This window comes from Nerophis lumbriciformis, linkage group LG03 (genome assembly GCF_033978685.3).
Source record: "Nerophis lumbriciformis linkage group LG03, RoL_Nlum_v2.1, whole genome shotgun sequence".
Lineage (NCBI taxonomy): Eukaryota > Metazoa > Chordata > Actinopteri > Syngnathiformes > Syngnathidae > Nerophis > Nerophis lumbriciformis.
In genome coordinates, this window is record NC_084550.2 from 30,854,485 (window position 1) to 30,871,454 (window position 16,970).

The 16,970-nt window shown below is 43.4% G+C and overlaps 1 protein-coding gene across 1 annotated transcript; it reads left to right on the forward strand.

The window, feature by feature from the left end:
* Positions 1-438: 438 nt before the first annotated feature.
* LOC133576998 (adenosine receptor A1-like) lies at positions 439-15,663 on the forward strand. Its single transcript, XM_061930465.2, has 2 exons — positions 439-737; positions 14,859-15,663. Exons 1-2 carry the CDS (start codon positions 439-441, stop codon positions 15,508-15,510), a joined length of 951 nt encoding a protein of 316 aa, XP_061786449.2. The 3' UTR covers positions 15,511-15,663.
* Positions 15,664-16,970: the final 1,307 nt, after the last annotated feature.

The window sequence follows — 16,970 nt, forward strand, 5'->3', positions numbered from 1 at the left end:
ATGCATTTAGCACAAGCAGGGTCCATCCAACATCAGAAGCTGCTGAGGGTTCATCCAACATCAGAATCTGCTGAGGATCCATCCAACATCAGAAGCTGCTGAGGGTCCATCCAGCATCAGAAGCTGCTGAGGGTCCATCCAGCATCAGAAGCTGCTGAGGGTCCATCCAGCATCAGAAGCTGCTGAGGGTCCATCCAACATCAGAAGCTGCTGAGGGTCCATCCAACATCAGAAGCTGCTGAGGGTCCATCCAACATCAGAAGCTGCTGAGGGTCCATCCAACATCAGAAGCTGCTGAGGGTCCATCCAACATCAGAAGTTGCTGAAGGTCCATCCAACATGTGAAGAAGTTCCCGGGAGTGGAAGCAAGACGTGAGTTTGGTGTCTTCCTGTCCTGACATGAAGAAGCTGGAGCTGCTGGACACTCTCTACATCTCCATGGAGGTGCTGGTGGCTCTGGCCGCTGTGCTGGGCAACGTTCTGGTGGTGCTGGTGGTGTGGCTGAACCGGGCCCTGCGCAACACCACCTTCTGCTTCATGGTGTCCCTGGCGCTGGCTGACATCTCGGTGGGGGTTCTGGTGATCCCTCTGGCCATCACCATCAGCCTGGACATCTCCACCCACTTCTACACCTGCCTCTTCCTCTGCTGCCTGGTGCTCATCATCACGCAGAGCTCCATCCTCTCGCTGCTCGCCATCGCCGTCGACCGCTACCTGAGGGTGAAGGTTCCCACCAGGTGAGCTTTGTCAGTGTCATGGGGGAGCTGGAGCCTATCCCAGGCTGCTCAGCATGTCAAAATATACTTTGCTTGTCTTTTCTCAGGTTTAGCACATCTTCTCTAAATTGAGGTAGAAATGAAATGATGAGGATTAATGTTGAATCTTAATTTTAAATGAAAAACCTTAAATCTAAATGTTTAATGTAAATCTAAATGTTAAATATAAACATTTAGAATGAACAATCATATCTAACATTTGCATTTAGATTTAACATGCATATTTATGTTTCAAGTTTAATTATATTATTTATATTTAGAACGTGTGCTTAACATGTATATTTACCATTTATAATTAAATTGTATATGTTAATGTTTATTTTCAAAATGTTATTCAAAATTTGTGTTTAACATTTACATCTAACATTTAAATGTAACACTTGTATTTACATTTAGATTTACCATTTATATTTAACAATTAGATTTATATTAAACATTTAATTCAACATGTATATTATATTATATTTATATTTCAAATTCAGATTCAACATTTATATTACACATTTTAACATTCAGAGTCAACTTTTAGATAATACTTTTTGAATTTATATTAAACATTTAGATTTAACATTGAGATTTAACAGTTAAATTTATATTAAACATTTGGATTTAATATTGAGATTGAACATTTAGATGTACTATTATAGTTGACATTTAGATTTAACGGTTAGATTTCACATTTAGAATTTACATTTGGAGTTAAAATTTCGATTGACATTTATATTTGACATTTAGATTCATCATTTATATTTAAAATGTTTATTTATATTAAACATTTAGATTCAACATTTATATTAAACATTTTAACATTCAGAGTCAACATTAAGATTTTACTTTTGGAACTAGTGGGTGGGAGGTGTTGTCCATAATGTGAGTGTAGTGGGTGGGAGGTGTTGTCCATAATGTGAGTGTAGTGGGTGGGAGGTGTTGTCCATAATGTGAGAGTAGTGGGTGGGAGGTGTTGTCCATAATGTGAATGTAGTGGGTGGGAGGTGTTGTCCATAATGTGAGTGTAGTGGGTGGGAGGTGTTTTCCATAATGTGAGTGTAGTGGGTGGGAGGTGTTGTCCATAATGTGAGTGTAGTGGGTGGGCGGTGTTGTCCATAATGTGAGTGTAGTGGGTGGGAGGTGTTGTCCATAATGTGAGTGTAGTGGGTGGGCGGTGTTGTCCATAATGTGAGTGTAGTGGGTGGGAGGTGTTGTCCATAATGGCTAGGAGCTTTGCTAGACTTCTCCTCTCTGACACCACCGCCAGAGAGTCTAGCTCCATTCCCACCACGTTACTGGCCTTCTCTACCAACTTGTCCAGTCTGTTTGCGTCCCTCGCTCTCAGTCCGCTGCCCCAGCAGGCCACGGCATACAAGAAGGCGCCCGCCACCACCGACTTGTAGAACATCTTCATCATCTTTGTACAGACGTTGAAGGATCCTAGCCTCCTGAGGAAGGAGAGTGTCCCTTCTTGTAGAGTGCCTCAGCGTGTTTTGACCCATTCAGCTTGTTGTCCATGTGTACACCAAGGTATTTATAATCCTCAACCATGTCCACATCCACCCCCCTGATAGAAACAGGTACTCCTCCTCCTTCCCAGGTCCACAACCAGCTCCTTGGTCTTCGTCACATTGAGCTGGAGGTGGTTCTTTCCACACCGTGTGACAAAGTCCTCCACCAGTGCCCTGTATTCCTCATCGTCATCATCCTCAATACACCCCACTATCGCAGAGTCATCAGAAAACTTCTGAAGGTGGCAGGACTCTGAGTGATAGTGGAAATGGGTGGTGTAGATGGTAAAGAGGAAGGAGGAGAGGACTGTGCCCTGCGGGGCCCCGGTTTTGCTGACCAGCCTGTCAGACACACAGTCCTGCAGTCGCACGTACTATGGTCTGTCAGTCAGGTAATCAACAACCCAGGACACCAAGGGGGCCTCCACCTGCATCGTCTCCAACTTCAAACCCAGTAGTCCGGGCCTTATGGTATTAAAAGCACTGGAGAAGTAAAAAAACATGACCCTCACACTGCTCGCAGGCTTGTTTAGGTGGGTGTGGGCTCGGTTCAGCAGGTAGATGACTGCGTCCTCCACTCCGAGTTGGGGATGGTAGGCGAATTGGAGTGGGTCCAGGTGGGGCTTGACTGTAGGGCGGAGTTGTTCCAGGACCAACCTCTCCATGGTCTTCATGATATGGGAGGTTATAGCCACCGGCCTGTAGTCCTTCGACGTGCTGGGTCCCGTGCACTTGGGGATGGGGACCACACATGAGGTTTTCCACAGTATGGGGACTTTCTGCAGCCTAAGGCTCATGTTGAAGATGTGCTGGAGCACACCACACAGCTGTGGGGCGCAGGCTTTGAGCACCCTGGGGCTCACACCGTCAGGACCCGCGGGCCTTGCCTGTTTGTAGCTTATTTAGCTGTGCATTCACCTGTTCTGCAGACAGACACACTGGGGGGTCTCAGGTTGTTGGGGGAGGGGGGGTCATCAAGCTGAGGGTGAGGTGTTAAGTGGGGGGAGGTAGTCATTGGAGTTGGGGGGCTGTGAGGAGGGGAGGATGGATTGGTTCGCTGAAGTTGTCAGGGGGCCGGCTGGCGTGTCTTATATATATATATAAACCCTAAATTTTATGTAATTTATTCAATATGGTGGAAGCTTCAAAATATGCCTATATTTATATTGACACAAATACTAGAAATATACTAATCTTATGGCGGATGCTTTAGCAATAGTAATTTGAAAATTTACCACACCAGGTAGCCACAATAACAAATTAAGTCAAGCTCATGTTGTAGAAAGTCGAATGATGCGGACACGTTTGTTGCTGAATACTTTCTATCAGACTTCTGTCATGGCGACTTTGTGTATGTAATAAGCAACTATAATTGTTTGATATGCTTAAATGTAATGTGTCGTTTTAGCTCAGCTGTTGTGTAGCTGCTAGCTCCTCGTAGCCTATAGGTGTCTAAAGTGCAGCCCCATAGCTATGTGTTTAACAGAAAACTTAAACAATATAAAATGTGGTATTTGGGTGTCGGTGCAATGTGTGGCAGCTACGCAGTGTTTTATCGTTGGACCTAAGTCTTTGGTTTCGTAGGCGGGACAGAGAGCAAGGGAACAGTGTGGGGCAGCATTTGTGTCCATCTTATACCATGCTAGTTGTTGCAAAGATAGGTCAACATGAGCAGCCACACCTTGAGTTACAACATATATATAAAGGAGTCAAAGGTCTCCTGGTATGAGTGTCTAACTGGTGATCATAACATATGGCGACTCGGGTGGCTGTACACACGGAAGCAGCTCAGTCAGCCAGGGTTTTCACTGATAAAGCAGTTAGTGCAGGAGTTGGAGTACTCAGTGGATGTCAGCCATTTCTGGTGCTTCAGGCTGTGGTATGAGCTCATGGAGCTCATACCACAGTCGCAGCTTAGTGGTTGTGCCGTCAGGTAACACAAGGAAGGTTCCTTCTGTGCGATATTGAATGTCAGGGTACAGTTTGTAAAGCAGATCGTTACCAAGCAGGCAAGGTGTGTGATGATCAACCACGAAGGGGAGCTTCAGTGTGTGTCCAGCAATCTGAACCGGAAGTGGTTTTGTGACAGGTAACATTATTGTGACCTCAGCGAAGCCTTCGACCTTCAAAAAGGAAGCACACAGTTTCTTTGGTACCTCTGCATTCAGAAAGAAGTGTGTGGCACCAGTGTCAATCACGAACTGATAACATTGTCCATTGACACTTATGTCCAACAGGGGGCCTGTCTGTATTTCCTGCTGAGGCTTCTGCCTTGGGCGTCCTTTGCCACGGCTTCGTGTTTGTCTGGCGGTATGACGGGACCTTTCCTGTTCGGAAATGTTCGGACAGTCTCGAGCCCAGTGACCAGGCTGGTCACGGATGAAACAGTTTCCACCCCGGACTGACCTTGAAGCACTGCGTCGTCCACCACCCGAGTCCAACCGTCTGGTCTCACGTCTGTTGAGGATTTTTTTCCTCCACCTGCTGGAGCTCAAAAGAAAGGTCACCCACTGCTGAATATACTTTGGCTGATTTTTTATCTTCAGCGATCTGTAAACTAAGGAGTTGTTTCCTTGCTACTCCACCACCAGCCTTGTTGTCATCATCCTGCTCTCTCCAATTCTGCATATGATGAATAAGATGTCCCTCCCATGTGCTGCTTTCGGCACCGTAGACATCAGGGTTAGCTTTGTCTAAAGTGTTTAGCCAAAGGCTCCCTCCTTCAGGTACAGGTGGGAGTTTGTAAACAATGGCTTGCATGTTTGCAACAGCAAAAGGCTTATATTGAAATATGCCCCTATTATCAGGCCGTAGCGTGTGTTATATGAATGTATGTCATGTGTCAAAAATGTCTGGTGTGTACGCGCGAGGTTGCCATCTGCCGGAGGAAAATGGTCAGACGTGCAAAGGGAGGGGTCAAGAATTTGAGCGGATGGAGACATTTTAAGTTTCGGAGGTAGGATCAATCTTAGAGGAGGCGTGGGAGTACCTCCCTCGTTTGTCACAGGAGTAGGGGGCGGTGGCTTAGTCAAAGTCTGGGCGGGTCGTTTGAATAGTCTGGTGCATGCGCGCGCGACAGGCGAAAGACCAGTCAGTCCATTTTTTCATATTCGTCTCAATTCTTATCATTTGTTTCGCTGCATTTCGTTTTTCCATGTAGCCCCCGCTTACTTTTATTCCCTCTAACTTCCTTTTTTCTCTCCCTGCGTGTTCCATTGTTACCAGTAGCACACACACACACGCACACACAAGCGAGCGCACACACACAAGCACGCGTAACCAGCAGCACACACACACACAAGCACGCGTAAGCACTCACGCACAAAAGGAAAAAGTTGCACGAAAGCTCTTTCTCTGCGTTTCACTTTACCATAAAACTTCCAGTTACTTTTCTTAATTTACCAAACGTTTGAGTTCACGACTTTACGAGTGTTGTAAACTCCCTCTTAACCCTTTCAAGAAACATTCTCTTTTGTTTTTTGTTTTTTTTTAAACTCTACCTGCTAATTTCATTGTTGACAACAGTGCATTCAATTGATCATTAAACAGTAACCATTCATCACATTTTCCCCAGCCGCCATCACATTCTTGTCTGTCACACTCCGTGGTCATTGTGTCTCTTTTGTCTCAGAATTTATCGTACCATACGAAGTACCATACGAAGGGTCTCGAACCCGTTACTCAGAATTTATCGTACCATACGAAGGGTCTCGAACCCGTTACTCAGAATTTATCATACTATACGAAGGGTCTTGAACCCGTTACTCAGAATTTATCGTACCATACGAAGGGTCTTGAACCCGTTACTCTTTTAGGGGATGACCAATGACCCAGGGCGAGCCACACCCGACTATTAGTTCACTCGTCAATGAAACTGCCCGTCACGGTAGTCTAGACACAATGACGTGAGTTGACCACTATGTACAACTACTATGTAATGGCGGACAAGGCAAAAATGCAATCAATCTATCAAAATCACCACTCTGCGTCTGGGGTACAAAACTGTGTTTGACTTACAGACTTCAGGACAGACTCCTAAAGCAGATTTTAGAAAAAGGCTCTGCTTACCTTAAATTGTGTTGGCCAAGTGAGTCTGTCGAGAAGAGTGCAAGAGAAGGTCCAATTGGTCAGCGTGTCATCCCGGACGATAGCCCCCAAATTGTTGCATTCGACCAGCTCTTCCTCCAATGGGGAATTCAAATTGCTAGTCTCTCCCAGGTTCTTTGAATGACACATAAGCTGAAGTTTAAATTGACCACCAGACAGGATGGGTATTTTGTGATTTATTTTCAAAGCCTTGAAAACAAACGTGAGACCAATCCAGTTCTGAAGCGTTCACTAGCGCAGCTAAAATGGTCTGATCTGAAATACGGAAACCTTCTCATCTATAAAGTGTCTCTTGCTCCCACCCTCGTTGTCTCTTCCTCCAGCCCAAACACATACCCATTGTCCTCCTCAGCTGGGCACAGGAACAGATAAGATAAAGGAATTATAGCTACTCCCTGCATACCACAACTTCAAGGTTGACACATACAGTACTTGCAGACAACCAAAAGAGAACAACAGGAAGAACACGAGGTGTCTTGTAATATATCTATGAAAGTAACGAAGTAACACTTAAATATGGATATTTGTAAATATCTGCCTCCGACAGTATGTATATATATATATATATATATATATATATATATATATATATATATATATGGGTATGTACTGTATGTATAAATGTATATAAGGTATATAGGTATATAAAGGTATATATGTACTGTATATATATATATATATATATATATATATATATATATATATATATATGTATATATATATATATATATGTATATATATATATATATATATATATATATATATATATATATATATATGTATATATATATATATATATATATATATATATATATATATATGTATATATATATATATATATATATATGTATATATATATATATATATATATATATATATATATATATATATATATATATATATATATATACCGTATTTTCCGCACTATTAGCCGCACCTAAAAACCACAAATTTACTCTGACAGTGCGGCTTTTAACCCGGTGCGCTTTATATATGGATTAATATTACGATTCATTTTCATAAAGTTTCGATCTCGCAACTTCGGTAAACAGCCGCCATCTTTTTTCCCGGTAGAACAGGAAGCGCTTCTTCTTCTACGCAAGCAACCGCCAAGGTAAGCACCCGCCCCCATAGAACAGGAAGCGCTTCTTCTTCTACTGTAAGCAACCACCCGCCCGCGTAGAAGAAGAAAAAGCGCGCGGATATCACCGTACGTTTCATTTCCTTTGTGTGTTTACATCTGTAAAGACCACAAAATGGCTCCTACTAAGCGTCAGGGATCCGGTTCATGAAAGACGCAATCTCTCCATCCGCACACGGATTACCGGTACTATTTCACAGCAACTGATATTCCTGTGAACCGCACTGGATACAACGGGAGCACGTACGGTGATTATTCGCACCACAGGGAATGAGAAGTCATCCTTCACTGTGGTTCTAGCTTGCCATGCTAATGGCCAGAACCTTCCACCCATGGTGATATTCAAAAGGAAGACCTTGCCAAAAGAGACCTTTCCAGCCGGCGTCATCATAAAAGCTAACTCGAAGGGATGGATGAAGAAAAGATGAGCGAGTGGTTAAGGTAAGTTTAAGTTTACGCGAAGAGGCCGGGTGGCTTTTTTCACGCAGCTCTGTCCATGTTGATATACGTATGTTTGTTATTGCACATTTGCGTACATTTTGGGAGTGAACAGAGTTGTTAGAACGCTGGTTTTTAATATATTATTAAAGTTTGACTGACCTATCTGACTGTTTTTTTGACATTCCTTTAGCGCAGTTAGATGCGGCTTACAACACCGGGCGGCTTATAGGTGGACAAAGTTTTGAAATATGCCGTTCATTGAAGGCGCGGCTTTTAACCCAGGGCGCCTTATGGTGCGGAAAATACGGTATATATATATATATATATATATATATATATATATGTATATAAAGGTATATACAGTATAGGCGTGATATGATCAAACTTTCTTGTTCTTGTCAAAAGTCGAGCAGACACATTTTGTACCAAATGTAATCTTTTAATGCTAGACATAGGGAGACATGAAAATAATACGTTACAGTAGTCGAGACGAGACGTAACGAACGCATGAATAATGATCTCAGCGTCGCTAGTGGACAAAATGGAACACATTTTTTTCTTAATGTGTGACTCAAACGAGAGAGTTGGGTGGAAGATAATATAAAATATAATATATAATATATAATACCCAGATTCTTTACGAGTCACCTTGTGTAATTGTTTGGTTGTCAAATGTTAAGGTGGTATTATTAAATAAATGTCGGTGTCTAGCAGGACCGATAATCAGCATTTCCGTTTTTTTAGCATTAAGATGCAAGAAGTTAGTGGACATCCATTGTTTAATGTCATTAAGACACGCCTCCAGCTGACTACAATCCGGCGTGTTGGTCAACTTTAGGGGCATGTAGAGTTGGGTGTCATCAGCATAACAGTGAAAGCTAACACGTATGATGTCATCAGCATAACAGTGAAAGCTAACATGTATGATGTCACCTAGCGGCAGCATGTAAATATTAAAGAGTGCAGGGCCAAGAACTGAACCCTGAGGAACTCCACACGTTACCTTAACATAGTCCGAGGTCACATTGTTAGTAAGATACGAGTTAAATCACGACAAGGCTAAGTCTGACATACCAATACGTGTTTTGATACGCTCTAATAAAATATTATGATCAACGGTATGGAAAGCAGCGCTAACATCAAGAAGCAGCAACATAGATGACGCATCAGAATCCATCGTTAGCAGTAGATTATTAGTCATTTTTGCGAGGGCTGTCTCCGTAGAGTGATTTGCCCTGAAACCGGATTGAAAAGGTTCACAGAGATTGTTAGACACTAAGTGTTCATTTAGCTGCTGTGCAACAATTTTTTAGAGGATTTTGGAAATAAAGGGAAGGTGGGACACCGGCCGGTAGTTTACCATGAGGTCAGGATCGAGGTTAAGACTTTTGAGCAGAGGATGAATAACCGCTTTCTTGAATGCTAGGGGAACAGTGCCAGAGGAAAGTTATACGTTTATAATATTTAGCACTGATGGACCTAATAATACAAAAAGCTCCTCGATATGTTTCCCAGGAAGTGGGTCAAGTAAAGATGTTGTTTGTTTTATCCCACTTACACGCGTAATAGTTCCTCTAATGTTATTTCATCAAAAAGAGAAAGACTATTTTGGATTGCAGTATCCGTCGTATATACAGTCGTATATGTGTTAATATAACCCAGTTGTAGCTGGGATGCGTTGTCTTTAATCTCCTTTCTAATGACTTCAATTTTCTTATTAAAGAAATTCATAAAGTCATCTGCCGAGTGGGTGGAGCTACTGGGAAGAGTCCCTTGTTGGGTTAGCGATGCTACCGTACTAAACAAAAATTTAGGATCGTTTTTGTTGAGGCGGATGAGATTTGAGTAATATTTAGCTTTAGCTAAGGTAAGCATGCGTTCATAAGTTATTAAAATATCACTCCATGCTTGATGGAAAACCTCAAGTTTAGTCGCACGCCATTTGCGTTCCAGCTTTCTACATGATCATTTATGAGCTCTAGTTTCTTCTGTAAATCATGGGGTGCGCCTTTTAGGGGCCCTTTTTTTGCTTTAGCTGTGCTATACTATCAATGGTTTCACGCAGGGTGTCGTTAAAGTTGTTAGTGAGGTTATCAATAGAGCCTAATTGACCTACTGCCTTCATTACTGAAGGCAGTAGGTCAGCAAGAGTCATCGTTGTGGCAGCATTAATGTTGCGGCTGCTATAGCAGTTATTATTATTATTATTATTAGCTTGTTGACAATGAGTCAGAACTTCGAATTTAATGATTGGACATTACTTTAGTATACGGGAGTATCATAACTTTGGAGGTAGTGACACCCCTGACAAGCACTAAATCGTATTACCGTTGTGATGCGTGGGTTCATTTATTATTTGTGTAAGACCACAGCTATCAATTATAGTCTGGAGCGCCACACACGCAGGGTCCGATGGGGTATTCATATGGATATTAAAATCCCCCATTATCATTATATTGTCGGCGTGCGTCACGAGATCAGTGACAAACTGAGAATCCACTGATAAAGTCTGAATAGGACCCTGGGGTGCAATAGATAACAGCCAGGTAGAGAGGTAGCGGTGTGACAGACCTCATAGTAAACATCTCAAACGATTTATATTTATTACAAACCCCGTTTCCATATGAGTTGGGAAATAGTGTTAGATGTAAATATAAACGGAATACAATGATTTGCAAATCCTTTTCAACCCATATTCAGTTGAATATGCTACAAAGACAACATATTTGATGTTCAAACTCATAAACTTTATTTTTTTATTGCAAATAATAATTAACTAAGAATTACATGGCTGCAACACGTGCCAAAGTAGTTGCGAAAGGGCATGTTCACCACTGTGTTACATGGCCTTTCCTTTTAACAACACTCAGTAAATGTTTGGGAACTGAGGAGACACATTTTTGAAGCTTCTCAGGTGGAATTCTTTCCCATTCTTGCTTGATGTACAGCTTAAGTTGTTCAACAGTCCGGGGGTCTCCGTTGTGCTATTTTAGGCTTCATAATGCACCACACATTTTCAATGGGAGACAGGTCTGGACTACAGGCAGGCCAGTCTAGTACCCGCACTCTTTTACTATGAAGCCACGTTGATGTAAAATGTGGCTTGGCATTGTCTTGCTGAAATAAGCAGGGGCGTCCATGGTAACGTTGCTTGGATGGCAACATATGTTGCTCCAAAACCTGTATGTACCTTTCAGAATTAATGGTGCCTTCACAGATGTGTAAGTTACCCATGTCTTGGGCACTAATACACCCCCATACCATCACACATGCTGCCTTTTACACTTTGCGCCTATAACAATCCGGATGGTTCTTTTCCTCTTTGGTCCGGAGGACACGACGTCCACAGTTTCCAAAAACAATTTGAAATCTGGACTCGTCAGACCACAGAACACTTTTCCACTTTGTATCAGTCCATCTTAGATGAGGTCAGGCCCAGCGAAGCCGACGGCGTTTCTGGGTGTTGTTGATAGACGGATAAACGGTTTTCGCCTTCCATTGGAGAGTTTTAACTTGCACTTACAGATCTAGCGACCAACTGTAGTTACTGACAGTGGGTTTCTGAAGTCCCCGCGACCACAAAAGGGAATAAGCGGTAGGAAATGGATGGATGGATGGTTTCTGAAGTGTTCCTGAGCCCATGTGGTGATATCCTTTGCACACTGATGTCACTTGTCGATGCAGTACAGCCTGAGGGATCGAAGGTCACAGGCTTAGCTGCTTACGTGCAGTGATTTCTCCAGATTCTCTGAACCCTTTGATGATATTATGGACCGTAGATGGTGAAATCCCTAAATTCCTTGCAATAGCTGGTTGAGAAAGGTTTTTCTTAAACTGTTTAGCAATTTGCTCACGCATTTGTTGACAAAGTGGTGACCCTCGCCCCATCCTTGTTTGTGAATGACTGAGCATTTCATGGAATCTACTTTTATACCCAATCATGGCACCCACCTGTTCCCAATTAGCCTGCACACCTGTGGGATGTTCCAATTAAGTGTTTGATGAGCATTCCTCAACTTTATCAGTATTTATTGCCACCTTTCCCAACTTCTTTGTCACGTGTTGCTGGCATCAAATTCTAAAGTTAATGATTATTTGCAAAAAAAAAATGTTTATCAGTTTGAACATCAAATATGTTGTCTTTGTAGCATCCATCCATCCATCCATTTTCTACCGCTTATTCCCTTCGGGGTCGCGGGGGGTGCTGGAGCCTATCTCAGCTACAATCGGGCGGAAGGCGGGGTACACCCTGGACAAGTCGCCACCTCATCGCAGGGCCAACACAGATAGACAGACAACATTCACACTCACATTCACACACTAGGGCCAATTTAGTGTTGCCAATCAACTTATCCCCAGGTGCATGTCTTTGGAGGTGGGAGGAAGCCGGAGTACCCGGAGGGAACCCACGCAGTCACGGGGAGAACATGCAAACTCCACACAGAAAGATCCCGAGGCCGGGATTGAACTCACGACTACTCAGGACCTTCGTATTGTGAAAAAAAAAAAAAAGTTTATCAGTTTGAACATCAAATATGTTGTCTTTGTAGCATATTCAACTGAATATGGGTTGAAAAGGATTTGCAAATTATTGTATTCCGTTTATATTTACATCAAACACAATGTCCCAACTCATATGGAAACTGGGTTTGTACTTAGGTTAGGGGTAAGGTTAAGGTTTTCATTGTATATTAGTGCGACCCCCCAACCCCTTTTAAGGGGACGGGCAATATGCGCATTTGTATAGTCGGGAGGAGATGCCTCATTTAGCGCAAAAAAATTGTCTGGTTTGAGCCAGGTTTCGCTAAGACCAATGACGTTAAGATTGTTGTCTCTAATGACCTCATTAACTAATAACATTTTGGGAGACAATGATCTTATGTCTAAAAAGCCCATATTATAGGTAGTTGGCTGTTTTGAGGAATTTTTGTTAAAGTTAGCCATAGTAGTAATATTAATAATGTTGCCTCTATTTTGCGAAGTGCGCTTTAAATAATTTCGACCATATCTAGGAATTGATATGACGGGAATCTTCAGTATGTTTGCTTGGTGCTGCGATAAACTGAACACATTATAATTTGCCACCTCAGTAGAATGCATGTCCACCTCTGACACAGTCACTGCAGAAAAAACATCATGTGAGTTGTGTATTATTCTAGGAGAAATGCTATGTGTGCAGGGATTTTCCAGCCTGGCGCTGGCTAGTTCTAGTTTAACTGACTCCTCACCCGGACTAGCAGGCTCTGTAATTGCCTGTGACCGGGCTTGCTCTAGTGTAGTTAGTCAAGTGTGATTCAATCCTAGGCAGGATGATGATGCCTTCCTGGTTAGGGGGAAGGCTGTCCCTCATCAGCAGGCCTGGTTTGCCCCAGAAAGAGGGCCAATTATCATTAAACGTTCGTCCCTGTTGTCTACAGAAACTAGCCAGCCATTTGTTAAGCGAGACTAATCTGCTATACCTCTCATCATTGCCTCTCGCAGGCAGGGGGCCAGAGACATCTTGCTAGCCTGGACATCTTGCTAGCCAGATTACAAGTCCTGGCTATGTTCCTCTTTGTAATCTCGGACTGTCTCATCCTAGTGTCATTGGAGCCAACGTGTACAACTGTGTTCGCATAGCTAGTGGTGCGATTAGCCTGTCGTACGTGTTTTTTAGGCCTTTTGAAAGTTAGCTCCCTAAGATTAGCTTCAATGTCAGGTGCTCTGGCCCCGGGAATACACTTAATTGTGACTGGTTTGCTAAGCTTTATGTTTCGGGTGATGGAGTCCCCTATGACTAAAGTCTGGTGCCCGGTAGACTGGGGTGTCGGACTAGATGCGTCTCAACCGGTTCACCATTGCTTATAGGCCGCTTAGGGCTGCTATAAGCTGAGCTAGTTAGCTCGCTACAGCTAACGCTAGCAGATATGTCTGCAACGTCTAAAGTTAGGAGATTACTCTGCTCAAACTGGCGGACATGGCCCTCTAGCAGAGCCAGCCTATCCATGAGAACGATGCACGAAGAGCAGGGAGCCAGACTCACGGTATTTCTTTCACCGAGTCAAGTTCTTGCTGTCTTCGGGGAAGTGGTTGCGATGTGTGGGGAGCAGATTCCTTCAGACCAACGCTGCTTTTCTCCGTGCTAGCTTGGTTAATGTAGCAGCTAGCTAGCTGAGAGAGGAGTGGTGAGACAGAGATCGGGTGATTTGCAAGTTAAATAAGACTACTAAGTATGTTTGAGAAGTAGTAAAGAAAGCTGTAAAACAATTAGAAGCACACAGATAGAACGATACTTAGCTTTTTCGCAACAGCAACAGCGAGCAGTCAGCGAGCAGTCACATTTAGAGGATCTTTGACTAGCGTTGGTCATTAGAAACAGCAGCAAATAGTGGGCTGCAATATAGAGGATCTTTTGACTAGTGTTGGTCCTTGGAAACAGCAGCACATACTCGGCTGCAATATAGAGAATCTTTGACTAGCGTTGGTCCTTAGAAACAGCAGCACATACTCGGCTGGAATATAGAGGACCTTTGACTAGGGTTGGTCCTTGGAAACAGCAGCACATACTCGGCTGCAATATAGAGGATCTTTGACTAGTGTTGGTCCTCAGAAACAGCAGCACATACAATATAGAGGATCTTTGACTGGTGTGCTGGAGCGTTATTTACCGTCACAAAAGCAAACATCAGCTCTTCCAGCTGAGCTCAGGAGGAGATTCTTCTTCCTGTTGACGTCCTACAAAGCAACAAGTATCTTTGGCTGCTCTGATGCAAATCAATGGACTGATCATTGCAGGCTTTTAAGGGAATGAAAATGTCCGCCCACATAACTGACATAGGCAAAGTATGGTGAGGGAGGAGCTGTCACTTTGACATTGTTTTATATCTCCATGCTGATTGAAAGTTCTCCTTGCAGGTACAGCACCATCATGACCCAGAGGCGGGCCTACGTGGCTGTGGTTCTATGCTGGATGGTCTCCTTCCTCACTGGCCTGGTGCCCATGATGGGTTGGAACAACCGCCGTGATCCGGTCAACCTCAGCCACCACGACTCCATGGTGTGCAACTTCACCGACGTCATTACCATGAAGTACATGGTCTACTTCAACTTCTTTGGCTGCGTGGTGGTGCCCCTGCTTATCATGATCGTTCTCTACGGAGAGCTCTTCCGAGTGATCAGCCGGCAGCTCAACCGACGCGCGGAGGCCACCTCGGACGGCGAACGCTACTACAGGAAGGAGTTCAAGCTGGCTAAGTCTTTGGCCTTGGTGGTGCTGCTGTTTGTGGTGTGCTGGCTGCCGCTGCACATCATGAACTGCGTGAGCCTATTCGACGGGAAAGGTTCCATACCTCAGCCGGCCATCAAGGTGGGCATTTTCATGTCCCACGTCAACTCGGCCCTCAACCCCTTGGTCTACGCCTTCCGGATTAAAAGCTTCCGTGTCAAGCTGCTGGAGATCACCAGGCGGTGCACGTCCTGCAAAGCCAGGGAGCCCAGTCCATACCCCTGCAGCATGCCGGCGCAAACTGAGAAAGTGCCGCATGATCCTACAGAAAGTGCCAAGTGAGACCTTGGCGGACTTTTTCAGACCAGAGATTTTCAACTCTTGGCTTTTGGGACTGAAGTTCACAGAGCTCTTCTGTCATATAGAAGATCTTTGACTCACATTTTGTCAGTAGGCCCTGTCAAGTCTTTGTCCTGATCTTCAACTGGTCTTAACATACTGCCTCTGTTTTCATTCATGACTCCCATCTGTTGCAGTGAAAGTTTGAAAATGTGACAGTCTTGAGTTGACATTTTACACAAAATGAAAATAAAAGTCCAGCCTTCGGTCCTTACACTTCTGAAAATATGTGAAATAGTCCTGTTTTGATAGACTTAAAGCCATCCATACATTTTATTGTTTTCATTAGTCAGCTCCAAAGAATTTCTGCCTGCAACTACAAAGCCCAAAAGCAGTGAAGTTGTCACGTTGTGTAAATGGTAAATAAAAAGATAATACAACAAATCCTTTTCAACTTATATTCAATTGAATGGACTGCAAAGACAAGATATTTCATGTTCACACTGAGAAACTTTCTTATTGTTTGCAAATATTAGCTCATTTGGAATTTGATGGCTGCAACATGTTTCAAAAAAGTTGGCACAAGTGGCAAAAAAGAGTGCTAAAGTTGAGGAATCATCAAAGACTTATTTTGAACATCCCACAGGTGAACAGGCTAATTGGGAACAGGTGGGTGCCATGATTGGGTATAAAAGCAGCTTCCATGAAATGCTCAGTCATTCACAAACAAGGACGGGGCGAGGGTCACCACTTTGTCAACAAATGCCTGAGCAAATTGTTTAAGAACAACATTTCTCAAGCAGCTATTGGAAGGAATTTAGGGATTTCACCATCTACGCTCCGTAATATCATCAAAAGGTTCAGAGAATCTAGAGAAATCACTGCACGTAAGCCATGATATAACACACCTTGGATCCCTCAGGCGCTACTGCATCAAAAAGCCACATCAGTGTGTAAAGGATATCACCACTTGGGCTCAGGAACACTTCAGAAAACCACTGTCAGTAACTACAGTTGGTCGCTACATCTGTAAGTGCAAGTTAAATCTCTACTATGCAAAGCCAAAGCCATTTATCAACAACACCCAGAAATGCACCCAGCTTCGCTGGGCCTGAGCTAATCCAAGATGGACTGATGCAAAGTCCACATTTCAAATTGTTTTTGGAAACTGTGGACGTCGTGTCCTCTGGACAAAAGAGGAAATTAACTACCCAGACTGTTCTAGGGTGAAAGTGTAAAAGGCAGCATGTGTGATGGTATGGGGGTGTTTTAGTGGCCAAGGCATGGGTAACTTACACATCTGTGAGGGCACCATTAATGCTGAAAGGTACATACAGCTTTTGGAGCAACATATGTTGCCATCCAAGCAACGTTACCATAGACGCCCCTGCTTATTTCAGCAAGACAATGCCAAGCCAGGTGTTACAACAGTGTGGCTTCATAGTAAAAGAGTGTGGGCACTA

Excerpts from the sequence above, each read along its gene's own strand:
- LOC133576998 (XM_061930465.2), top strand. The coding sequence starts at position 439 with ATGGAGGTGCTGGTGGCTCTGGCCGCTGTGCTGGGCAACGTTCTGGTG. Across the intron at positions 738-14,858 it reads AGGGTGAAGGTTCCCACCAG|GTACAGCACCATCATGACCC; the intron begins GTGAGCTTTGTC and ends TTCTCCTTGCAG.